The following is a 26,456-nucleotide window of genomic DNA, read 5'->3' as shown; positions in this document are numbered from 1 at the left end:
ATGTTTTGAATGTATCTGTTAATTCTATCTGGTCCAGTGTGTCTTTCAAAGCCATTGTTTCCTTGTTGAGCTTCTGCTGAGGTGATGTGTCCATTATTGTGAGTGGGATATTAAAGTCCCCTACTGTTATTGCTTTATTATCAATGAGTTCCTTTATGTCTGTTATTAGTTGTTTTATGTATTTTGGTCTTCCAAGGTGGGGGCATAAATATTTACAATTGTTAGGTCCTCTTGTTGGATATTCCCCTTTATTATGATACAATGCTCTTTTTCATCCCTTGTTACAGTCCTTGGTTTAAAATCTCATTTGTCAGGGCATCTGGGTGGCTCAGTCAGTTAAGGCTTCTGCCTTTATCTCAGGTCATGATCCCAAGGTCCTGGGATCAAGCCTTACATTGGGCTCCCTTCACAGCAGGAAGCCTGCATCCTCCTCTCTCTCTTCCTGCTTCTGTACCTACTTGTGATCTCCATCTGTCAAATAAAAATAAAAAACTTTAAAATCTTATTTGTCTCATATATGTATTATTGCTCTGTTTTTTGTTATTGTTTCTGTTTTTTTTTTCATTTATTTGCATGTTTAATATTCCACCATTCCCTCACTTTCAATATGCAGGAATCTTTAGGTCTAAAATGAGTTTCTTGTAGGCAGATTACAGATGGGTCTTGTTTTACAATTTTAGTCCATCTACCTTCAGAGTAATTATTGATAGATAAGTATTCAGTGCTACTTTATTAATTGTTTTTTTCATAGTTTCCTGCGATTTTCTCTGTTCCATTCTAGTCTTGTCACTTTTGGTCTTTCTCTCCCACTCAAAGAGTCCCCTTTATTTATTTCTTGCAGGGCTAGTGTAGTGGTCACAAACTCCTTTAGTTTTTGTTGTCCTATAAACTCTTCATCTCTCTTATTCTGAATGACGGTCTTGCTGGATAAAGTATTCTTGGCTGCATATTTTCCCCATTCGGTTTGTTGAATATATCATGCCACTCTCTTTTGGTCTGACAGGTATCTGTGGAGATCTGCTGCTAATTGAATTTGTCTTCCTTTGTAGTTTAGAGATTTCTTTTCCCTCACTGCTTTCAGAATTCTTTCCCTATCTTTATATTTTGCACATGGTATTACAATAAGTCTTGGTGTTGGCCTGATTTTGTTGACTTTGTTGGGTGTTTTCTGTGCCTCCGGGATTTGGATGTCTGCTTCCCTCATTGGATTAAGGAAGTTTTCAGTTATATTTTACTCAAATAATTCTTCTGCCCCTTTTCCCCTTTCGTCATCTTTAGGATTCTTATGATACTAATGTTACTACACTTTCTGCAGTCATTGAGTTCCCAAAGTCTACATTCATGTCCAATATTTTTTTTCCCTATTCTTTTCAGCATCATTTTTTCCCATAATTTTATCTTCTATATCACTTAGTCATTCTTCTGCCACTTCCATCCTTGTGGTCATTACATCCAAGTGGTTTTGCATCTTGTTTAGAGCCTTTTTATTTTTCTTTTTTTTCCCCCCATTTGGTCTGACTAGCTCTTACCTGTGTGGTAAGGGACTCACTGGTAACTTGTATGCTTTTCCTGATCCCAGCTAGTATCTTTATGATGTTTGTTTTAAATTTCAGTTCAGGCATATTACTGATATCTGTGTTGATTAGATCCCTGGTTGTGATGTCTTATTGTTCTTACTTTTAGGGTAAATTTCTCTGTCTTGGCATTCTGTATAGTGTCTGTCTTCTCTGTGTTATGAAAACCTGTTTTGCTTCCTGCTCTTGAGAATAATGGCTATATTAAGAAGAGGTCTGTACTGTCCAGGGCCTGGTGCTTCAGGGAGTGTTTCTGGTGTATATACTGTGTGCATTCTAAGCTACAGTTACTTTCAAAATGTAACATTTGTAGCTCCCATTATTTCTTAATTGTGATATTGTCACATATGTATAATTTTTAAAAATGTAGAAATGTCATTCCTGAGTTCTTTCTCTTCAGAAGAACCTGCGTCCATATGTAGGGGCCTACAACATCAATAATCTTTTTATTATTATCTCTCATAGTTCTGGGTGTCACCTGGGTTCAGGCAGTAAGTTCTTTGCATTGATTCTTGGGTTTCTTAGTGGGTACAGTCATATAGTGGCTGGGATGTAATCATCCAAAGGATCTTCATTCAACATCTAGAGATAATTAGGGAATACTCAAGTTGCTGCTATTTGTAGCAATGTTTTAAAATTACCATAAAATAGGGGCACCTGGGTGGCTCAGTGGGTTAAGCCACTGCCTTCGGCTCAGGTTGTGGTCTCAGGGTACTGGGATCGAGCCCCACATTGGGTTCTCCACTCATCGGGAAGCCTGCTTCCCCCTCTCTCTCTGCCTGCCTCTCTGCCTACTTATAATCTCTCTTTCTCTGTCAAATAAATAAATAAAACCTTTAAAAAATTACCATAAAATAATCTTTTTTATTAACATATAATGTGTTATTGTTTCAGGGGTACCTGTCTGTGATTCATTAGTCTAACACAATTCACAGGATTCATCATAGCACATACCCTCCCCAATGTCCATCACTCTATAATCTTTTGGAAACCAGCCAGCAGAGGTCACTAAGCTACTGTAAAGTTCATGTAATATTGACATTAAAAACACAGTAAAATCATTAGGAATTGTGCATTTAGATAGTCACATGTTTTGAAATTTTTAAATAAACATCCTAACATATTTATTACTAGATATTTTAGATGAAGGATTCCTTAAACATGAAAAAGGGGCCTAAATTTGTAACAATAGATGGTATATCAGATTTTGGTCAATTTCAGTATTCTGAATGACATTACTGAACTGATAGCACAATAGCAAAATCTTTGAACTTGTTATATTGAAATCATATGTTTATTTCATTAACAGATTTTTTTATCCAGTATAATTAATACATGAAAACCATGTTGTGAAATGTCAAAAAATGAAGACATGTATAAATGTCTAAATTACCATCATTTGATGTTCTGGGGGTTCTTTCAGATGTTTCTTTTGTGTTTATACAAATTTATTGTATTTTATTTCCAAAAGAAAGTATCATGCTTGTATTTTTTCTGGAACTTGTTCATTTAGCAATGTGATGTGGGGAACATGCAACAATATTGATTGTAACAAAATCGTCTGTGTAATTACTGTATACATTATGTCTTTCATTGGAGGTATGTTTGATAGATATTTAGGTACTTCTGGGAATATGCTGTGCATAAACGTGTGCATGTGTATTTCTACATGACTGATTCCTAGAGGTAGAAATGCAAGGTTAAACAGTATGTTTAAATTTCATTTGAGGGTGCCTGGGTGGCTCACTGCATTGAGCCTCTGCCTTCGGCTGTGGTCATGTTCTTGGGTTCCTGGGATCAAGACCCACATTAGGCTCTCTGCTCAGTGGGGATACTGCTTCCTCTTCTCTCTCTGCCTGCTGCTCTACCTACTTGTGATCTATCTCTCTGTCAAATAAATAAAATCTTTTAAAAAATTTTATTTGAAAGCCTCATTCTGCATTATACTTCATAAAAAGAATTTTCTCAGATTCTTTTTTTTTCTTTTTTAGCGGAAGGGAATTTCCTTAATTTGATAGAATATTTATCTACAGTAAGGCAATACCAGGGAATATTGGTGAAACAGTCAAAGGTTTTCACTGAGATTGTGAAGGAGATTAGAATGGTCACTATTCAACTCAATTTAGTATTGTACTTGGGGTTCTGGCCATAAAATAAAGTGTTACAAGTGTTCAACATAAGATGAACCCTGAAGCTAATTAAAAAAAAAAATCAGGGGCACCTGGGTGGCTCAGTTGGTTAAGCAACTGCCTTCAGCTCAGGTCACGATCCCGGAGTCGCGGGATCGAGTCCCACATGGGGCTCCCATCTCCGCTGGGAGTCTGCTTCTCCCTCTGACCTTCTCGCCTCTCATGTTCTCTCTCACTGTCTCTCTCTCTCAAATAAAATAAATAAATAAATAAATAAATAAAATCTTTATAAAAAAATCAACCATTTTTAAGAGAAATTAACAGAACATTAAGGTGGTTTCCTTAGCTTGCTAAGTGGTAATTATCTCAGTCTGGCATTAATTAAGAATATCTACTATAATGGGGCACCTGGGTGGCTCAGTGGGTTAAAGCCTCTGTCTTGGCTCAGGTCATGATCCCAGGGTCCTGGGATCGAGCCCCGCATCGGGCTCTCTTCGGCAGGGAGCCTGCTTCCTCCTCTCTCTCTGCCTGCCTCTCTGCCTACTTGTGATCTCTGTCTGTCAAATAAATAAATAAAATCTTTAAAAAAATCCTATGTTCTACCTTCATATCCTCCCTTCCCTTGAGTCCCTGGAAACTGCTCATCTTTAAAAAAAAAAAAAAAAAAAGAATATCTACTATAATGACCACTTCACAGATAAGTAAAACAATTTACATTTTAAACACTTACTTCTGTAGGATATATTCTATCACTTTAAGTAGAAATGAAAAGCAAAGCATGTCTTACTAGACAACATTCTGACCTTAAGTATATGTTAGCCATGGCTCAGGAGCCATAGAGAGCTACACAGCACAACACTGCCTGCAAGCCGCCTGTGGGATTGTGGCTCTGCAGCTCAATACAGCAGCAGTGTCCTCTGAAGGCATCAGAAAGGAACAGGCTGCCATTTCATGAGTGGCCCAGGCCTGTGGTGATCCATGAACCCTTTCAGAGCTTGCAGACAGCAAGGATCTCAGTAATGGCACCAAGTACCCAGACATTTATCTGCACATTGGTCACCAGTCTTCGAAGGAGGTGCTTGGCAGAATACAAAGCCGTGGCAAGGCCCACTGAAGGAGTGGTGGGCTGTGATTGGACCCTCTAAGCTCAGAGCAGTGGCCCACAGCAGAGGCCATGTGGCTAGCACACAGGAGACGTACACCAGGTAGCAAATGTGCGGTCGTCTGTGCAATCAGCCACATGCCCCAGTCGCAGACTAGAAATAGCAGCATCTGACTAAGCACCATATAGGGCATGTAGACCTTTGGGTGAACTGAGGCACACAGCCAGGCTGGGGTTGTAAAGACTGGGTTGTCCGAGGGCTGCCAGCCATGCAGCACTTGGCGGACCATGCTGTTCATTCCCGCTGTGTTGGAGTCCACAGGGTCCAGGGGGCCTGGGCTGGGTTGCCGAGCACTGGAACAGGTATGGGGCAGCCAACTCCATGACAGCCCACTATTAACATGGAGGCTACCTCCAGGTGCCACTTCTGGGCACACCCAGCTGAGGCAGCATTCGTTGTGGGCTTTGGAGCCGCATCACACATCCCCAGCGGGCATCCTTGTGGATAACAAGAACCAGTCATCAGACTTTGGCCACCAGCCTCTGCTTCAGGGGATCAGGTGCTCCTCCTAATAGGCCACTTCGGCCTACAAAGTGATGACTCCTTCCCTAGTAGGCATGGCAGCCTCTTCCCTCTTAATAGGAGAGAGTGAAAGTTCAGTAAGTTCCTTTAGGGAGTGTGTCTTATATTATCCAACCTACAAGTGAGAACTTAAAGCCATTATCAAAGGGTAGAATGAGCGTGGAAGTCATCAGGTGAGGTAAAGAGAATAAGCTAATGAAACAAAGTCTGTCATAAATATCTCAGTTTTTTTTTTTTAAGATTTTTTTATTTTGGAGAGAGAGTGCCCCGGAGCAGGGGGAGTGAGAAGCAGACAGAGATAACCTTCAGCAGACTACCTGCAGAGCCCAGAGCCCAACTCTGGGGCTTGATCTCTTGACCTAACTGCCCTGAGATCATGACCTTTGTGGAAACCAAAGGTCAGAAGCTTAACCAGTTGAGCAGCTCAGTTTTATAATAGAAAAGGGGTAGCTGTTAGACTTCTAAATTCACATACGTTCCACTGGAAAGTGACAAGGTGGATGAAACCCAAGAACTTGCCCTGTTCTTAGGTAAGGAGTGATGCTGAGGCTGGATCTTACTGTGGAGAATTAGCGGTTTACCAAAATGAAATGGATGAGTAAATCATTTTACAAAATTTTAACTACCTGTCGTTTCTCTAGTAAAGGAGAAAACTACATAATTCTGTCCCCAAATTAAGTTAACATATTCTGAGTTTATGCACAATAATAGAGATATTGTGAATAGCTTTCATAATGTTCTTGTGTCCATAACCAATGTTTGAAACACAGTTAAGATCAATAGTTTTGGGGGGCACCTGGATGGCTCAGTCGTTAAGCGTCTGCCTTCAGCTCAGGTCATGATCCTGGGGTCCTGGGATCAAGCCCCACATTGGGCTTCCTACTTGGCGGGAAGCCTGCTTCTCCCTCTCCCACTCCTCCTGCTGTGTCCCTCTCTTGCTGTGTCTCTCTCTGTCAAATAAATAAATACAATCTTTAAAAAAAAAAGATCAATAGTTTTTGGAGGGAGATGACTTTTGATTTAGAATAATAAGTTTCAGTAAATACCCATACAGTTTTATTTTATTTTATTTATTTTCCCAGTTTTCCTTTTGACATGACATTTCTAGCTCTTAAATAGGCTGTAAATCCCTTGAAAACAGATTTTGATCTGAGAAGCTAAGTTGTGAAAAGTCATTTTGTCACAGAAGGAAGAAACCCTCTATCACAGCTTCTTGCTGGAATAAACTGGATGAGTCCCATTTATGAGGCATACCAACTTGAGGCCCTAGATGTAACTACTCCTTTTTTTCCTTCTTCCCTGTTTTTGCAAACTTCCGGTAACAATACAGACAACACTGTGTGGTGACAAATAAGACAGCTGCCACACAGGCCAGCAGGAACCCAATCACATCCAAAGAGTGGTACTGAAACCAGGTGAGGTCATGGGAGGCTGGCCTGAGGTGTTTGGCTCCTTTGTGGCGCATGACAAACTCTATCCAGAAGACTGCTCGATCCAAGGGCTTTATAGGCTGATCATGGTGAATTCTTGATAATCTCATAGCATTCTCTTTGTATCTAAAGCAGAAACATAAAGATACCAACATTGAAAGGAAGCTCATTTGCCTAATCGTATAATTCCCATGAAAGGTTTTTGAAAAGTGAAAGGTTTTGAAAAGTGAAACTCACACATGATTCAAAATATAGGTCATAGAATTACAGAAGCAGTATGTTTTTTATTTGGATCCGCACTGGAGATTTGGCATTTAAATTGGAATTTTCCCATCACCAACTATTCTAAGAAGTGAAAATGGAAGTGCAGTGAGGATAGTTTGATCTTTTCTAACAGAGAAAATGCTGTGGGCCCTTGTAACAGCTGTAAATGAGATGGTGGGAATGCACTTATAGAATGATCTCAGGAAGCAGTGAAGGGAATTGTGTCATGGTAAGTAAATGCCACCTCACTGGTCCCTGTGTCTCCACTCTTCTACCCTCTACTCTTTATTCTCCATCCTGCGGCCAGTCTGATTTTTGAAACCGATATCAGATCATGGCACTTCCCTGCTCAAAATTTCCAACTGGCTTCTCATTACCTGTAGAATAATCCAGCTATGGATTTATCCAACTATGGATTTTGGACTATAGGATCTTACCTATACAGCCCCCCGGCAACTTCTCCTCCTGTCACTTTGTCCCATGTACACTCTGTTGTAGGTATAAAGGCCTGCTAGGAGTTCACTAAAGTTGCCAAACATGTCCTCACGTAAGCAGCTTTGCACTTTCTGTCCCCTCTGTCTCTCTGCTGAACATTTTTTTCCTGCAACACTCCTAAGCTGCTTTTACATATTGATAGAGGACCCAGCTCTGTGTTCCATCTCAGGCTTTCCTGGGCCACACTATCAAAGCACCCTTAGACATTTGGGTGTGTGTGTGTGTGTGTGTGTGTGTGTGTGTGTGTGTGCATGTGTGTGCTACTCCTTGAAACCTAGAATTTTAAAACATATTTTCCGTAATAACATTTAAATATATAACATAAGAAAAATGCACATAGTCTTAACTGAATAGCTCATAAATTCAAAATTAGCTAGACTATTATTGTGAAGTGGATGTAATAATACATCTACTACTAAGATATTGATATAGGGTATCACACGCTTCCCAGAAGGATCCCATCTTCTCTGACCCTTTTAGTCATCATAGATTAGCTTTTATTATTTATGTATCAGAATCACAAGATAACACTCATTCCCTTTTGTCTTTTGTCTAACAGTTGTCAGTTAATTCTATTACTGTAGAGTATGCCATTGTTTGGCAATACCACAGAGTATTTCTTCATTTATCGATTAGTGGACATTTGTGTTAACAATTTTTTAGCTGTTATTACTAAAGCTGTCCTAAAATTCTTGTGTATTTCTTTAGATTTGCATGTTTATACAGTTGTGTCTGTATATAAGGTGAAAGTGGAATTGCTGAGAAGAAGGTTATTTAGGGTTGTGGTTTCTTTATTGACTGAATTATGTAGAAATAGATTGCTTAATTTCCAAAGTTTAAATATGTTTCCGTTATCTTTCTTTGTGACAATTACTAAGTGAATTCCAGTAAGGCTGGACAGTATACTGTTGATGATTTATATTTTCCAAATTTACTCTTGGTGTATAGCCCAGCATATGGTTAATTCCAGTATCTATTCCATTCTTGAAATATATGTATTCTCTGTTGTTTTATATATTATGATGTATATGTATGTCGGATAGGTTATATTTCAAACTGAATCCTTTACATCATTTAGGAATTAAGTCATTCTATTGTCTTCTCTGTCCATCCATCCTTCCTTTCTTCCTTTCTTCTTTCTTTCTTTTTTTGTCTTCTTTTTCTATTTTATTGAGAAAGATGTTTGAAAACACAATATTATGACTGCAGAGTTGTATATTTGTTTGTTCTTCTGTCTACGTCTGCTGCATTTTGATATCTTCATAGTAGGTGTCACCAGTTACTAATTGGTGTTGTTTTGACAGATCGGTCTATGCATCATTATGAAATATGTATCTTTATTTTTGTTAGTGATTCTGGAGTACTCTGTCTGATAGTCGCATAGGCACAACATCTTTCTAAATGGTTACTGCTAAAATAGTTCATTTCTACCTTTGTACTTAAAATCCTTTTCTACATTTCTGTTTGAACATGTCTCATAAACAACATATAGTTTCTAAAATGCATTCTGACAATCTTTGTCTTTAAATTATATAATCTGTTTAAGTTTAATGTAAGTACTGGCATATTTATATTTTTACCTCCTGTCTTATTCTCTATTTTCTGTTCTATTTCTCCAACGTGCCATATATTCTTTTTCTTTCTTATCTATTTAAGTATTTTATTAATTCATTGTTCAACCTTTTTCTTCTCGATAATGCATTTTTTAGTATTCCTTTAAATGATACCCTCCTAATATAATATTAATACTGGTAGTAGTAACAAATACTGAATTCGTGGTTGCTGTGCAAGGAACTACAAATTCCCACACATTATTTTCCTGTGTAATACAGGAAATTTCTTTATTTATGTTATCATCTTTAAAAAGTTTTCTCTTCAAAGGACATAATCAAGAAAGTGAAAAATCAAGTCAACCAGGATGGAAGAAAATATTAACAAATCATATATCTGTTAATGTGTTATATTCATAACACATAACAAATTCTTTAATAAGGTTAGACAAATAATCAAATTTAAAAATTATCAAAGAATTGGAATAGACATTTCTCTAAAGAGGACACATGGATGGCAATTGGCATATGTAAAGATGCTTAATAAATTTGGCTACAAGGGAAATGTTAATCAAGAGCACAAGACCACCTAATCATTTAACATTTGACCAGCAATTCTACTCCTAGAATTTCCAAAATTTTCCTTTCATTTTCAAAGGAAGTGACAAATTTTGTTCACACAATACCATCTGAAGTAGTATTTATAATTCCAAATGTGGAATTAACCAAAATGTTCATGAACTGATGAATGAATATATAGATTGTAATATAGCCATACCATAGAGTATTATTCAGCAATGCAAAACTACCACATCAGTGAAACTCGAAAACATGCCAAGTGAGAGAAGCCACATGCCAAAGGCCATAAATTGTATGATTCCATTTGTATGAAATATCCAGAATACAATAATTTGTAGAGCCAGAAAGTAGATTGTTTACTTAAGGCAAGAAGAATGGGAAATGACTTCTAATTCATATGCAATTCCTTTTTGGGTTAATGAAAATGTCCCAAACTTAGATTATAGTCATGGCTTCATAATTCTGTAACATACTACATATGTTTGATTTTTGTACATTAAATATTATGGTACATACATCATATATTATAAATTATATTAAAATAAAAATCAAAATTAATTCTTGGGCAAAAAGATTTATAGTTTTGGAAATTCTTGGTACTGAATTGAAAGTTATTTTACATAACTGAAAATTCTTCATTCTTTCAATCTAGGAATACTATCATAATTTTAAACGTGTTCTTACAATTCCATATATAACTTTTGCATTTGCTGATACAGAAAATTGTTGCAGCCCATTAAATCAATGGGGTTAAAAAGCAACTTTGGAATAAATGTCTGGTTAAAAATAAAGGTAGGTTTAAGATCAGTTATATATAATATACATATACATACATAATAAATTTCAAAATTAGCTTCTTATATATAGGATGAAATGCACAGTCATCATTGACAGAAGAACCTATCTATAAATACTATTAATGAAAACAATTACAATACTCACGAAGAGTTATTAATGACCATCCTCAATGCATTGAGAAAATCTGTACTAGACAGTGTGTGGAAATCCAGACTGACAGCTGCTCCCTTGGCCTTCATGTGAGCAAGGTTATCAGGTTGATCCGCAAACAAGGGAATGCCCACCATTGGAATCCCGTGGTGGATTGCCTCATAGATGCCATTGGTTCCACCATGAGTTACAAAGGCTTTGGTTTTTGGATGACCTAGGATTGGATGAATCTCAGCACATTAGTAAGTATAATTCTTAGAAAAAAAAAAGGAGAGTTTAGCAACATAAGGCACATAGTACAATACATATGAAATAGCATTAAAATGTCTTTTTGATCCCAGAGCAAGAAGTGCATAAAGCTGCTGGAGAAGTCAATGAAAATTGATGAGGTAGTTGTAACTTGAAAAATGGTTAGAAGATGGCTGAACAGACAGATTGAAAGGGAAAATTCTGGATAAAGAATAGCATGTGCAAAAAAAAGAAAAGAAAAGAAAAGAAAAGGAGGTGGCATATTAGAACATATTCTCTTAAACAGTAAAGTCACTGAGTTTAACATGTAGAGTGTCAAGGCAACAGGAAGTATGTCAGTGGTGGTTCAAATCAGGGGAAAGAAAGACTGCACTTTATCATGAAACGTGTTATGACTTCATGAAAACGATTATGGTGTTTTCCTGCAGAAAGTGTAGAGTCATTGGTAATAATTTTTCATTAGCACTGAATACCCTTGCAGAATGGGAAAAGATAGGAATAAAGTGGGAGAATTAGGAGACAAAGTGATGATCCATTTAGTTATTAAATATTTATTGGGAGAGGCAAGATGGTGGAAGAGTAAGGGACCTCATTTCATCTTGTCCCTGAATTTAGCCAGATAATTATTCAAACCATTCTGACCACCTATGAATTCAACTTGAAATGTAAGAAAAGAATTGCTGAAATTCTACAAATAGAAAAGTGGGCACTTTTTGCACGGTGGGAGGTGCAGAAAACTGAATCTGAGGGTATATTTGGAAGATAAATGGTAGGGGGAGGGAGAATCCATAAGCTGGCTACCACAAAGTGATTTAGCATGAGAGTGCAAATCCAGACTCTTTAGAATTCTGTTTCAGGGAGAGATGTCCCTGCATGAAAGGTGCTTAGGTGACAAAATGGGGCAGAATCCTAGGTGGGACAGTGTGGTCTCAGGTTCCCTGGAGTCACAGAAAGAACAGGGGTGCCTGAGCTGCAGAATTCCCAATCCATTAGAGCAGAGAAACCAGTTATGTTCAGTCAGACAGGGAGGGGGCTCTCAGCTCAGTTTGCCATAAGCTGCAAACAGCACCATGATTGGGTGACCATTCTCTGTGTGGGGGACCTCCAAAGGGCCAAAATATGGTAACCCTCCACCTTCCTCTGGGAGGATCAGTGTGGATGCACACCACATGAGTCTGCAGTTTGGCACAAACAGAACTGAAAACTACTTATCCCTGAAGATTTGTTGAAGAGAACGGGCTGTGATCTTTCAGCTCCAGGGCTGGAGACTGGCATGCAGCCATTTTAATTTTCATCCTCCAAAGAGGCACAGAGGGTCTTCAGTGAACAAAAGCCACAGAGAGCAATCAGAATGCTTACACTGAGCCCAACCCCTGTCAAGTTGTTGTGCAAATCTGCCCAGGCAAAGACACCTGAGAATCAGTGCAGTTGGCCCTTTTCCAGAAGAACAGCAGAAACAAAAGAGAACAGTTTTTGGAGCACAGAGGACTATAAAACTCCAACAGAGGAGGAAAATATAATTCAGTTTTCCTCAAGAGTCATTTAATTTTCAGGTTAAAATCTCTTGTTCTTTTATTCTTTTTTTCCTTTTCAACTGGTTTCTTATTTTATTTTTTTCAAACATATTGTTTATATGTGTGAGAGAGAGAGACAGAGCAGGGGAGAATTGCAGAGGGAAAGAGAGAGAGAGGCAGTTTCCATGCTGAGGAGGGAGCCAATGTAGGGCTTGATCTCAAAACTTGGAGATCATGAGCTGAGCCAAAGGCAATAGCTTAAGTGGCTGAACCACCCAGGCACCGCAACTGGTTTCTTATTTTATCAATTCTTTGTTTTAAAGTATTTTTTTAGCTTTCATTTTTAAATTTACATTTTATAGATTTAGTCTTCATTTTTAGCTTCCTCTCACTGTTTCAATTATATTTTTGTGTTTATATGAGTTTTGCTTTCTTTACGTTAGGGATTTAATGTCTTCTAACAGACCAAAATACACCCAGAACCAAGTGGATCACCATGTTTTGTCCACCTGGGAGATTATAATCTCTCTCCCCCTCCACCTTTCTTTTTTCTTTGTCTTTTTTAGTTTCTGACCTCCTTGGATTTGTCTAGTGTGTGTTTCATTTGATTCATGGTTGATATATTTTATTTTGTTGTCTCATTTTCCATTTTTCTCTGGGTAAAATGCCTAGAAGGAGGAAATCACAACAAAAGAAGGAACCATAGGTGATACTCTCTGCCACAGATATAATAAAAATGAATATAAGTAAAATGCCAGAGCTGGAATTCAGGACAATTGTTATAAAGTTACTAAGTGGGCTTTAAAAGAGTGATAAACATACTAGAGAATCTCTTAGTGCAGAAATAAAATCTAATCAGACAAATTAAAAATACTTTAACTGAGATGCTATCTAAAATGGATGCTCTTACAGCCTAGGTAAATGAGGCAGAAGAGTCAGTGACATAGAAGACAAGATGATGGAAAGGAAGGAATCTAGAGAAAAGCAAGAAAAACAACAAATGGACCCAGAGGTTGGGGGAGATTGTATAAATCAGTGATCCCGTAAAGCAAAATAGTATTAGAGTTTTGGGGTCCCAGAGGAAGAGAAAGAGGTGTCTATGATGAATGTTTGAGCAAATCATAGATGAGAATTTCCCTATGCTGAGGAAGGAAACAGGCATTCAAGTCCAGGAGGCACAGAGCACTCCCTTGAAAAATCAATAAAAATAGGTGAACCCCTTGCCACATAACAATGAAACTTGCAAATCTCAGAGACAAAAAGAAAATCCTGAAAGCAGCTTGGGACTAGAGGTCCATAACCTACAAAGGTAGAGACATTAGACTCGCAGCAGACTTATCCATAGAGACCTGGCACGCCAGAAAAGGCTGGCGTGATATATTTAGACTGATAAAGAAGAAAAATATGAAGCCACGAATACTTTATCTAGCAAGGCTGTCATTCAAAATAGAAGAGAGTAAAGGCTTCCAGGACAAACAGAAATTCCAAGAATTTCTGATCACTAAACCAGCTCTGAAAGTAATATTAAAGGAGATCCTTTAACTGAAGAGAGAGTCCAAAAGTAACATAGACCAGAAAGGAACAGGGACAACCTACAGAATCAGTGACTTTACGGGAATACAATGGCACAACACTCATATCTTTCAAGAGTTACTCTGAATGAAATGGCTAAATGGACTTACTGAAAGACACAGGGTATCAGATTACATAAAAAAAGCAAGACACATCGATATGTTGTCTGCAAGAGACACAATTTAGACTCAAAGACACCTCCAGATTGAAAGTGAAGGGGTGGAAAACAATTTTTCATGCTAATGGGCATCAAAAAAGCTGGGGTGGCAGTTCTCATGTCAGAAAAATCAGATTTTAGACCAAAGTCTGTAGAAAGGGATGAAGAGAGACACTATATCATAATTAAAGTGTCTTTCCAACAAGAAGATCTAACAATTATATATATGTATGCTTCTAACTTGGAAGCAATAATTTATATAAATATATTAATAATCAAATTAAAGTAACACATTGATAATAATACAATAATAGGGAATGTCAATGTTGCACTCACTGTAATGGACATCTAAGTGAAGATCAACAAGGAAACAAGGGCTTTGGATAACACAGTGGACCAGATGGACTTCACAGATATATACAAAGCATTCCATATAAAGCAACAGGATACACATTCTTCTCAAGTGCACATGGAACATTCTCCAGAATAGATCACATACTGGGTCACAAATTGTTTTTCAACCCATAACAAAAGATTGGGAATATCTCTGGCACATTTTCAGAGCATAATGCTTTGAACTTGAACTCAATGACAAGAGGATGTTTGGAAGGGACTCAAACATTTGAAGGTAAAAGAGCATCCTCCTAAAGAATGAATGGGTCAACTAGGAAATTAAAGAAGAATTGAAAAGCTTCATGGAAACCATTGAAAATGAAAATCCAACTGTTCAAAACCTATAGGATGCAGCAGAGGCAGTCCTAAGAGGGAAGTACATAGCAATGCAAGCCTTTTTCAAAAAAAATTAGAAAGGTTTCAATATACAAGCTATCTTTAAAACGAAAGAAGTTCGAGGAAGAACAGCAAAAAAAGCTTACACCAGCAGTAGAAAAAATAACAATTAGGGCACAAATCAATGAAATAGAAACTAAAAGAGTAGAGCAGATCAATGAAACTACAAGCTTGTTCTTTCAAAGAGTTAATTACATCAATAAATCACTAGCCAGATTATCAAAAAGAAGAGAGAAATGACCCAAATTAATAAAATCATGAATGAAAGCATAGAGATCACGATCAACACAAAGGAAATACAAATAATTTTAAGTATATGTTATGAGCAACTAAATAACAACAAATTAGGCAATCTGGAAGAAATGGCTGTATTTCTGGAAATGTATAAACTACTAAAACTGAAACAAGAAGAAATAGAAAATGTGAACACACTGATAACCAGGAAGGAAACTGAAGTAGTAAGAAAAAATCTCCCAACCAAATAGAGACGTGAGCCAATGACTTCCCATGGGAATTCTGCCAAATATTTAAAGAAGAAATAATACCTATTGTTCTGAAGCTGTTTCAAAAAATAGATATGGAAGGAAAACTTCTCGATTCATTTTATGAGGCCAGCATTACCATGATCTCCAAACCAATGGCCCCACCAAAAAGGAGAATTACAGACCAATACACCTAATGAACATGGATGCAAAATTTCTCACCAAGATACTAGCCAATAAGATCCAACAGAGCATTCAGAGGATTATTCACCACAATGAAGTGAGATTTATTCCTGGGCTGCAAGGGTGGTTCTGCACTCACAAATCAATCAATGTAATACATCACATTAATAAAAGAAATGGCAAGAATCATATATGTCCTTTTCTATGGATGCAGAAGAACATTTGACAAAACAGAGTATGTTTCCTAATTAACAATCTCCACAGTGTAGGCATAGACGGAAACTATCTCAATACCATAAAAGCCATCTATGAGAAGCCTCCAGCGAATATCACTCTCAATGGGGGGAAAACAGAGCTTTTTCTCTAAGTCAGGAATATGACAGGGATAGCCACTCTCACCATTTTTTGTTCAAGATAGTACTGGAAGTCCTAGCCTCAGCAGTCAGATAACAAAAAGAAATCAAATGCATTCAAATTGGCAAAGAAGAAGTCAGACTCTCACTCTTTGCTGATGACATGATACCTTATGTGGAAAACTCCAAACACTCTACCCCCAAATTGCTAGAACTGATACAGGAATTCAGTCACATGGCAGAAAATAAAATCAATGCACAGAGACCAGTTGCATTTCTATGAGACATGAAGAAAGATAAATTGAGGAGTCTATGCTATTTAAAATTGCACCCAAAACCATAAGATACATTGGAATAATCCTAACCAAAGAGGTAAAGGATCTGTACTCTAAAAATTACAGAAGACTTGTGAAGGAAATTGAGGAGGACACAAAAAAATGAAAAAATATTCCATGCTTATGGATTGGAAGAATAAATATTGTTAAAATGACCATGGTACCCAGGGCAATCAACACATTCAGTGCAATCACGATGAAAATACCATCAACAATTTTCAAAGAGCTGGTACAAATAATCCTAAAATTTGTATGGATCCAGAAAAGACCCCAAATGTTGAAAAAGAAATGTTGAAAAAGAAAACCAAAGTTGGTGGCACCACAATTCTGGACTTCAAGCTCTATTACAAAACTGTAATCATCAAGACAGTGCGGAATTGGCACAAAAATAGATACTTAGGGGCGCCTGGGTGGCTCAGTGGTTTAAGCCTCTGCCCTCGGCTCAGGTCATGATCTCAGGGTCCTGGGATCGAGCCCCATATCAGGCTCTCTGCTCAGTGAGGAGCCTGTTTCTCCCTCTCTCTGCCTGCCTCTCTGCCTACTTGTGACCGCTCTCTCTGTCAAATAAATAAAATATTTAAAAAAAAATAGATACTTAGATCAATGGCAAAGAAGAGAGAATCCCAAAAGGATCCCTCAACTTTAAGGCCCACTAATCTTTGACAAAGCAGGAAAGAATATCCAATGAAAAAAGGACAGTCTCTTCAATTGATTTTGCTAGGAAGATTTGACAGTCATGTTTAGAGAATGAAACTGGATTATTTCTTACACCATGCATAAGGATAAACTCAAAATGGATGAAAGACCTAACTGTGAGACAGGAATCCACCCAAATTCCAGAGAACACAGGTAGCAACCTCTTCAACCTCAGCCACAGCAACTTCTTGCTAGAGATGTCTCCAATGGCAAGGGAAACAAAGCAAAAATGAACTGATGGGACTTCCTCGAGATAAAAAGTTTCTGGACAGCAAAGGAAACAGTCAACAAAAGTAAAAGACAACCTACAGAATGGGAGAATATATTTGCAAATGACATATTAGATAAAGGGCTGATATCCAAGATCTATAAAGAACTTACCAACGTCAACACCCAAAAAACATAGAATCCAACTCAAGAAATGGGCAGAAGACATGAACAGACATTTCTGCAAAGAAGTCATAAAAGGGGCAACAGGCACATGAAAAAATACTCAACATCCCTTGGCATCAGAGACATACAAAACAAAATCACAGTGAGATACCACCTTACACCAGTCAGAGTGACTAAAATTAACAAGACAGGAAACAACAAATGTTGGTGAGGATGTGGAGAAAGGGGAACCCCCTTACACTGTTGGTGGGAATGCAAGCTGGTGTAGTCATTCTGGAAAATATTATGGAGGTTCCTCAAGATGTTAAAACAGAGCTACCTTATGACCCAGCAATTGTACTTTTAGGTATTTACCTCAAAGATATAAATGTATTGACCTGAAGGAGCACTGCTGTAACATTGCTGTATACCAGCAATGTCCACAATAGCCAACCTGTAGAAAGTGCTGAGATATCCACGGAGAGATGAGTGGATAAAGATAATGTGGTATATTATTCAATGGAATATTACGTAGCCATCATAAAGGGTGAATACTTACCATTTACACTGACATGGATGGAACTGAAGGGTATTATGCTGAATGAAATAAGTCAATCAGAGAAAGACAATAATCTTATGCTTTCACCCATATGTGGAATATAAGAAACAGCACAGAGGAACATAGGGGAAGGAGGGAAAACAGAATGGAAAGAAATCATACAGGGAGACAAACCTATGGTTTGCTATAGTTTGCCCCTATAGGGAGAAAACCAAGGGTTGCTGGAGGGGAGGTGAATGGGGGATAGGGTAATTGGGTGATGGACATTAGGGAGGGCAGTTGATGGGGTGATCACTGGGTTTTATATGCAATTGATAAATTATTGAACAGTACAACTGAACCTAATGAAGCACTCTATGTTGGCTATTTGCATTTAAATTAAAAATTAGAAAATTACCCTTGAGAAGGAATTACACCTGAAGTAAAGATACTTTGATTCTGGTCATAAGGAATATAACGGTGTATAATAATATCCTGTATCTGATCTCCCCCCACCCCCGCACTGCAAAGTAAATGTAAAGAAGTTAAATCTTGTTTTTGAATTTTTCAATAATGAATGTTCAATCAACTTGCTGCTTGGGAACTCTTATCATTTTGCTTAGCATTACTTTTAATTCAAGGTTTTCCAGATTCTTACCAAGAAGGTCATTCTGGGGGATCCAGTCATACAGCCGAGTATTTGGCCCTAACTTGTCTGGTTTCTTGCCGGCAAATTTCCATAGAACCTGTTAAAGAGAATCCTTTATTTCATGAGTTGAAACTTTGAAGTTATAGCATATTAGAATTTTAAAGAAATTAAGAGATACTCTAGTTAGACCCCTTTCACTGACTGATAAATAACAGGACAAAAAATATTAAAAATGAGACTACCAAAATGTTGGTATAATAAAACACCCACATTTAAACTTATTTTTACATTCAAGTATGAGTGTAATGATGATGTTTCACACATAGAGATTAGACAAATGAGATTAGCAGTGACAAATATAAGTATTTAAGAAATTTTTAGGCAGTTATTATAATTCTAGTGCACACCAACTGGAAATTACAAAGTCCCACACATTTGTTTTGTTTTATCTATTATAACTAGTATCATCTTCCAATGTAATATTACCTATTTATTTCTTCTAAAGAAATGTCTTCTAATTATATACCTCCTAAATATATTTCTTTCCAATCTCAATGTTAATGCCAAAGTTATTGTCAAAACACCTTCTGTACTACCACTTTACCATCTGCCATTTATATTTTGCTCATATCTGAGATAAAGAGCTATCATCATGGTTTCCATGTTATGAAAGAAAGGGCAAACAAACTCTTTACATAGTTTAACAAACTCTTTAAGTAGTTGTGTAGAATTAAGTTACATTATGTAACCTTTTGTGGAATCTGTGCAAGCGCTGATGCAATCACATTGGCTTTTTCCTCTGGCATGTTACTGATCATAGATCCCAGTGTAAACACCACAATGCCATTTTCTCCAGAGCTCTGGACAAACTCTTCCATTTCCTGTGAAGAAAGAATTTTTTCCATTACAAAAAGAAGAACACCACAGCAAACACTATTAAAAAATATTTCTACAGGGGTACCTGGGTGGCTCAGTCAGTTAAGTATCTGACTTTTGATTTTACCTCAGGTCATGATCTCAGGGTTGTGAGATTGAACCCTGAGTCTGGCTCTACACTCAGTGGAGATTCTGCTGGGTCTTCTGTCTCTCCCTCTGCTCCCCTCCCCTATCCCCCATCTCTCTCTCAAAGAAATAAATCTCAAAAGAAAAATTCTTCAAACAGCTAAAGAGAGATACCAAATAGTATCAGGGTTTTAAGAGTAATGTCTGTTTTTATCTTTAAATTGTGGTGACATACACAAAAATTTTACCATTTTAACTATTCCTGGGCATGCAGTCAATAATGTCTATATTTACACTGCTGGGTAACCAATCACCAGAACTTTTTCATCTTGCTAAACTGAAATTCTGTGCCCATGATATAACAATTCCCCATTCCCTTCTTCGTCATCTTTATCAACCATTATTATACTTTGTATTTATATGAATTTGATTAATCTTCATACCTCATATCAGTGGATTATATGTCTTTTTGTGATTGCCTCCTTGCACTTTCTGTAACATCCTGAAGCTTTGCCACCTTACGGTATGTGTTAGACATTTCTTGTGTTTTATGACTAATATTCCATAGTGTGTAAATACATTATATTTATGGATTTATCTGTTCTGGACACTTGTGTTAGACTGAATAGAACTTTTGCTAGTTTTACCTCAGGATTTAGACTGAGAAAGTTACCATACGCACTTAAACATTTTGTAATCAAAATTGGTATTAGGTTAACCGTCAAATAAGATCTTAGTTTCATCTTATTACCAATAAAATGTGGACAACAAGATGTTGAAGAGACCATAAAATCATTCAGTAAGGGATGCTTGATTTTCTTATATCTTAAAGGTACAATATCAACTTAAAACATATTACCTTATTGCTTTCTTTCATAAAGTATCATCTTATAGATTAACAGAATTATTTTGCAATTTTATACTACGAATATTTTTCAGCTATGTCATTGCAATTATTTGGTCCTTATTAAATATGCAGAATTTGTCGTACTTATTATGTACAAAATGTAGTTTTTGCTGTGCTCATTTTGTCGGTCAGCTATTATATTGAGAACCAGGTTCCCCCAAAGATCACTTTTTAAAAATATTTATTTATTTGTTTGTCAGAGGGAGAGAGCACAAGCAGACAGAGTGGCAGGCAGAGGCAGAGGGAGAAGCAGGCTCCCCGCTGAGCAAGAAGCTCAATGTGGGTGTCTATCCCAGGATCCTGGGATCATGACCTGAGCAGAAGGCAGCCGTTTATCTGACTGAGCCGCCCAGGTGTCCCTCCCCCAGTGATCTTTACTGGGTTTTTGTCTAGCCTTGGTATGTGGCAGAAAACACATGTTCCCATCATCTAAGCAAACCCATTAATGCTCTAAGATGTCAAGTCTTGGGATCTCAAATGAGGAGTTGTGTAAATGTTGGAGTGACAGCAAGTGAACATTGGATTTGACTACAGATATTGTTGGGACACACAAACATTGTTGAAGAATGATATTTCAAAGTAGAATGCTGGTTAAATGCTTCAGAGCAAATAAAACAAAAGAGACAGGAATCAGTTACCTTAGGCAGGGGTTTGGCAGGTTTACAGTGGAGTCCTCCAACAAACTCAAAATTTGGTAGGATTGGGCGAGGAAATTCAAAATCCCAGTAGGTTCGAATGAGCCATATTTGAGCCTTCCTCCTTAACTCAGACAATGTAGTGGGTCTTCCTGAAGGGGGAAAAAATTAAAACAAACATCTCATTAGTAAGAGAAAAGAAAAAAATCATATGATCATTTCCATATATGCAGAAAAAGCGTTTGACCATGTACACATCCATTCATGATAGAAACTCTCAATGAAGTTGGTTTAGAGGGAACACACCTCAACAAAATAAAGGCCTTATATGGAAAACCCACAGTGAGCATCATATTCAATGGGGAACAACTGAGAGCTTCACTCCACAAAGTCAAGAGCAAGAGAAGAATGTCCACTCTTACGAGTTTTATTCAATATAGTACTACATGTTCCATGTATAGCAATCAGACAACAATAAGAAAGAAAATCCATTCAAATTGGTAAGGAAGAAGCAAAACTTTCACTATTTGCAGATGACAAGGTATTATAGAAAACCCTAAAGAAAGAGTTCATATCCAAAATATATAAAGAACTGATACAACTCAATACCCCAAAACCAAAAAATCCAATTAAAAAAAAAGGATAGAAGGCATGAACACACATTTCTCCAAAGAAGGCATACACTTGGCCAACAGACACATGAAAAGATGCTCAACACCACTCATCATCAGGGAAAGGCAAATCAAAACTCCAATGTGAGATCACCTCACACCTTTCAGAAAGACTAAATTCAAAGCCAAAAGAAACAAATGTGGAGGTTTCTCAAAAATTTAAAAATAAACGTTGGGGTACATGGACTCTGAAAAACAACCAGAGGGTTTTGAAGGGGTGGGGGGCGGTGGGAGGTTGAGGAACCAGGTGGTGGGTAATAGGGAGGGCACATACTGCATGGAGCACTGGGTGTGATGCCAAAACAATGAACACTGTTATGCTGTAAATAAACAAATAAAAAAAAATTAAAAATAGAAGTATCTTATGATTCAGCAATTGCACTACTAGGTATTTGTACACAGAATACAAAAATACTTATTCAAGAGATACATGTACCCCAATGTTTAGAGCAGCATTATCTACAATAGCCAAATTATGGAAACAGCTTAAGTGTTCATCAACTGATGAATGGCTAAAGAATAAATGGTATATTTATACAATGAAATTACTCAGCCATAAAAAAAGAATGAGATCTTAGGGCACCCAGCTGGCTCAGTTGGTTAAGCCTCCAACTCTTGGTTTTGGCTCAGGTCCTGATCTAGTGGTCATGGGATGGAGCCCCAAGTGGGTCTCTGTGTTCAGTGTGGAGTATACTTCAGATTCTCTCTCTCTCTTTCTTCCACTATCTCTCTCTCTCTCAAGAAAAGGAATAAAATATTTTTTTTAAAAATTAAATCTCACAATTTTCAATGACATGGATGTAGTTAGAGACTATTATGCTAAGTAAAATAAGTCAGTCAGAGAAAAACAAATACCATATGATTTCATTCATATGTGGAATTTAAGAAACCAAACAAAGGAGCAAAAGACAAAGAAAGAGAGAGACAAACCAAGAAAAAGACTCTTAACTATAAAGAACAAACTGTTACTAGAGGGGCAGTGGGTAAGTGGATGGTTTCGATAGATGATGAGGGATTAAGGAACGCACTTCTGACGGGCACAGAGTGATGTCCAGAATTGTTGAGTAACTATATTGTACACCTGAGACTAATACACTCTCTGCTAACGATCCTGGAATTAAAATTAAAACTTAATGCAAAATAAAAGTAAATAAATAAATAAGTAAAGAACCCTACAACAAGCAATAGGTAGAGGGAATGAGGTAACGGTAATGGTAATGTAATGTGAATATACTAGGAAATTTTCTTAAAGGAATTAGGAATAATTTAGTCAAAAATGTTTAAAAGTATTTGTAGTTTGATAATAGAACACATGTATGATACAAACATATAATGATGCAGATATATATTTACATATTTATATATGTTGTTCATATGTATATATGAAAGACAAAGTGTAAGTCTCATTTCTAACATCACTGTAGTACATTCACAATCATAAACAATTATTAAACCTAAGCCACTATCAAATTGAACATGCATTTACTTCCTCTGAAATGCTGCAAAAGTAACAGATGCAAATGTAAACAACTATTTGAGCTCCCCAAGCAATTAAGCAATGGAAACATTCTTCCCTACTCAGTCTCATTTCTATAATTTAGCAAGTTATTCCCAAGATCCTAGATTTTCCAAGAAAACTGTGAGGTTTTGAAAATATAGCTTGACTCCTTGTACTTAGCATTGCACTTGGTTCACATTAGGAGCATAATAATATCTGTGTATTAAATAATATTTGCAAATAACAGCTGGAATATTTTCATCAATTATGGAAATAGATATGGGCACTATTAATTTTGACTCATTTTTTTCTTTAATGCAGTAGCATATGTGAACTGTTAATGTGTATGTGCTCCCTCCAACAAGATTTTAGGCCTTTAAAGCATGATTTATAAGTCCTAATGAAAGAATTTGTGATCATTAGAAAATTCTTATCATAGGTTCCTGAGTCTGGGATAGAGCCAATATTTCTTCCAGTTATGAAGGAATCTTTCAGGTAATATAACAAAACATATATATATATATATTAAAGATTTTATTTATTATTTATTTGACCGTTAGAGATCACAAGTAGGCAGAGAGGCAGACACAGAGAGAGGAAGGGAAGCAGGTTCGCTTCCGAGCAGGGAGCCGGATGTGGGGCTCGATCCCAGGACTCTGGGATCATGACCTGAGCTGAAGGCAGAGGCTTTAACCCACTGAGCCACTCAGGTGCCCCAAAACATATATTTTTTTAATTTTAAAAAGGGAAACAAGTGGAAATAATTTCCTCAATACTCTATAGGCAGTTGTACTAGAAAAATGTGACTCCTCAATTAACATCTCTGCTTTCATCAAGATAGTGAAATTTCTAATGTCTTCTTTAAAAAAGATTTTATCAATTTGACAGAGAGAGAGAGAGAGAGCGCGCACACAAGCAGGGGAAGAGGCAGGCAGAGCAAGAGAGAGGAACAGGCTCCCTGCTGAGAGAGAGCCCAATTCAGGGCTCAATCTGAGGACCCTGGGATCATGACCTGAGCTGAAGGCAGACACTTAAACAACTGAGCCACCCAGGAACCCCTCTAATGCCTTTTTTTTAAAAAAATGGGAAAAGTAAAGTAAATTGGATATGTAGGAAATAGGCACAGCAGAGAGGATTTTTAAGGCAGTGAAACTACTCTGATATAATAGTGGTGTATACATACCATTATAAATTTGCTAAAACCTATAGAATATACACCACCAAAAGTGAACTCCACTATAAATTATAGACTTTGGATGATAATAATGTATCAGTGTATGTTCACCAGTTGTAACAAATGTACTACTCTGGTGGGGGATGCTGATAGTGGGGGACCTTATGCATGTGTGAGGGCAAGGGTTATCTGGGAAATCTTGACTCCACATGCTGTCACTTAAAATTATTTTAAAAGTAAAGCATATCAAAAGTAATATTTTCAACCTGTATTTAATAAATAACAAAGGAAGTTTAAAACACTTTATCCAGAAAAAAATAAAAAAAAATTTAAAGTATTAGAAACAAACACACAATGAATGGATATGTAATTGCTTCAAGAAATCCTTAGTGCTTTAATTTGTGGTTATTGAATTCCTGGAGTGTAATGTACTCAATAATGGATGACACAGTTGGAACTGGTCCTGTCATATAAGTCTTTCCATAATATTTGTGAGATTGGAAGATCATTTTATATTATCCTTTCATCATTTCATTTATAAAAGACAAATTCCTCTGACTTAATACAAACTCACCTTCCTAGGCACTAGGAATTAAGACTTTATGTTACCAACTAGAAACATGACTTACCTAGTACTTCACTGTAAAACTGATTCCAACTCTTCTCATTAAATGCTTGGAACCAAAAGTCAAAATAAAGCACATAGATCATATTTTTTACTCTCTCCATGAATGTCATTTGATCACTTAATTCTGAGAAGATAATAGGCACATAGGACGGAGGGAAAGGGAGTCCTCCACTGTGCTTTTCAAACTCATAGCCAGGAGAGAAGCGGAGAGTGTACACTAAAGGTATTTTAAGTAGCTCAGCCAGCAGCTCACCACAGGGTCCAATGGTATCTGCAAGAATGACATCAAACCTCGATTCTCGTAGTTTTGTCATGAGATTCCTATTCAAAACTACATCTTTACAGAGCTTTTGAATACAGTCAGAATATTTCCAAAATATTTCTTGCATTTGTGAAAAATATGTCCAAAATGTATCTCTTGGCAAGTTATATATCCACATATCGAGGATTTTTCTGAAAAAATCCTTAAAATCATCTTTAAGTATGGATGCAGGGAAAATCTCATATTTGATAGCAGATGGTTTGCTCGGATCAACAAGAATGGAAGCTGAAGATGTCAGAACAGTCACTTCGTGACCTCTCTGGACAAGTTCATCCAGGATTGTCTTTATATTGATCCAGTGGCTATATTCTGTGGGCCACACCAGCACCTTTCCACAACTCCCAGAGCTGAAGAAATAACTCAGCTGTAGCAGCAGAAGAACGGAAATCCACTTCTTAGACATCCTGGTGGAATGCAGTGCTTCTTTGCAAATTCCTGTTTCCTTGTCCCATTGCTTGTATTTATAGTCAAGGAGAAATCACTCAATAAGTTAAAGTATAACTCTTACATTTCAAAGTAAACAGATTATGTGAACAGTCAGATTATTTGGATAGCAAATGGAAAAAGTTAAAGACAGATGCTTTCATTTGTACACAAATGAGTTTAATATTTGTTTCATGCTTATAAGTTCTATCATCTAGCTAAGAGCCAATGACCTAATATGTGCAAATCACCTGTGTTATGTAATATATTTTGAAAGAATGTCAGTGACAGTGTTGAGAGGTCACTGTCTGCAGTCCCAGTGACAGAAGAATTGAAGTTATTTTACAGGTGAATATTATTTCTTGGATATGATGGTTCAAGAGATTTTTGTTTGGTTTTGTTCATAAAAATTTGGTTGACATGTAATTCATATACTACATAATTGTCAGATTTTAAGTGTACAATTCAGTGGTTCATCTCATATTCACAGAATTGTGCAACCACCATGATGATCAATTTTAGAGCACTTTTGTCACCTCAAATGGGAACTTTTACCCTCTAATGAAACTGCATTTTCTGTATCTCCCAGCCTTAGTCAACATTTTATCTACTTTTTGTCATATTTACCATCTGTTCTGTGCATTTCATATAAA

General features: G+C 37.0%; 1 protein-coding gene across 2 annotated transcripts; it reads right to left on the bottom strand.

Annotated features, from left to right (window-relative positions):
• Window positions 1-6,466: 6,466 nt before the first annotated feature.
• On the bottom strand, window positions 6,467-25,827 carry LOC123933693 (UDP-glucuronosyltransferase 2B31-like). Of its 2 annotated transcripts, XM_045993141.1 has the most exons (6): window positions 25,060-25,827; window positions 21,091-21,239; window positions 19,293-19,424; window positions 18,553-18,640; window positions 10,649-10,868; window positions 6,467-6,944 (listed from the first exon to the last, which is right to left on the bottom strand). In XM_045993141.1, exons 1-6 carry the CDS (start codon window positions 25,781-25,783, stop codon window positions 6,665-6,667), a joined length of 1,593 nt encoding a protein of 530 aa, XP_045849097.1. In that variant the 5' UTR covers window positions 25,784-25,827; the 3' UTR covers window positions 6,467-6,664. The 2 variants fall into 2 exon arrangements, with proteins under 2 accessions (XP_045849097.1, XP_045849087.1); XM_045993131.1 differs by lacking the exon at window positions 10,649-10,868 and having other exon boundaries at window positions 6,847-6,944; window positions 25,060-25,822.
• Between the last annotated feature and the right edge of the window lie 629 nt (window positions 25,828-26,456).

The sequence above is a fragment of the Meles meles genome, chromosome 2 (genome assembly GCF_922984935.1).
Source record: "Meles meles chromosome 2, mMelMel3.1 paternal haplotype, whole genome shotgun sequence".
Taxonomy (NCBI): domain Eukaryota; kingdom Metazoa; phylum Chordata; class Mammalia; order Carnivora; family Mustelidae; genus Meles; species Meles meles.
This window is presented reverse-complemented; position numbering and strand designations above follow the sequence as displayed.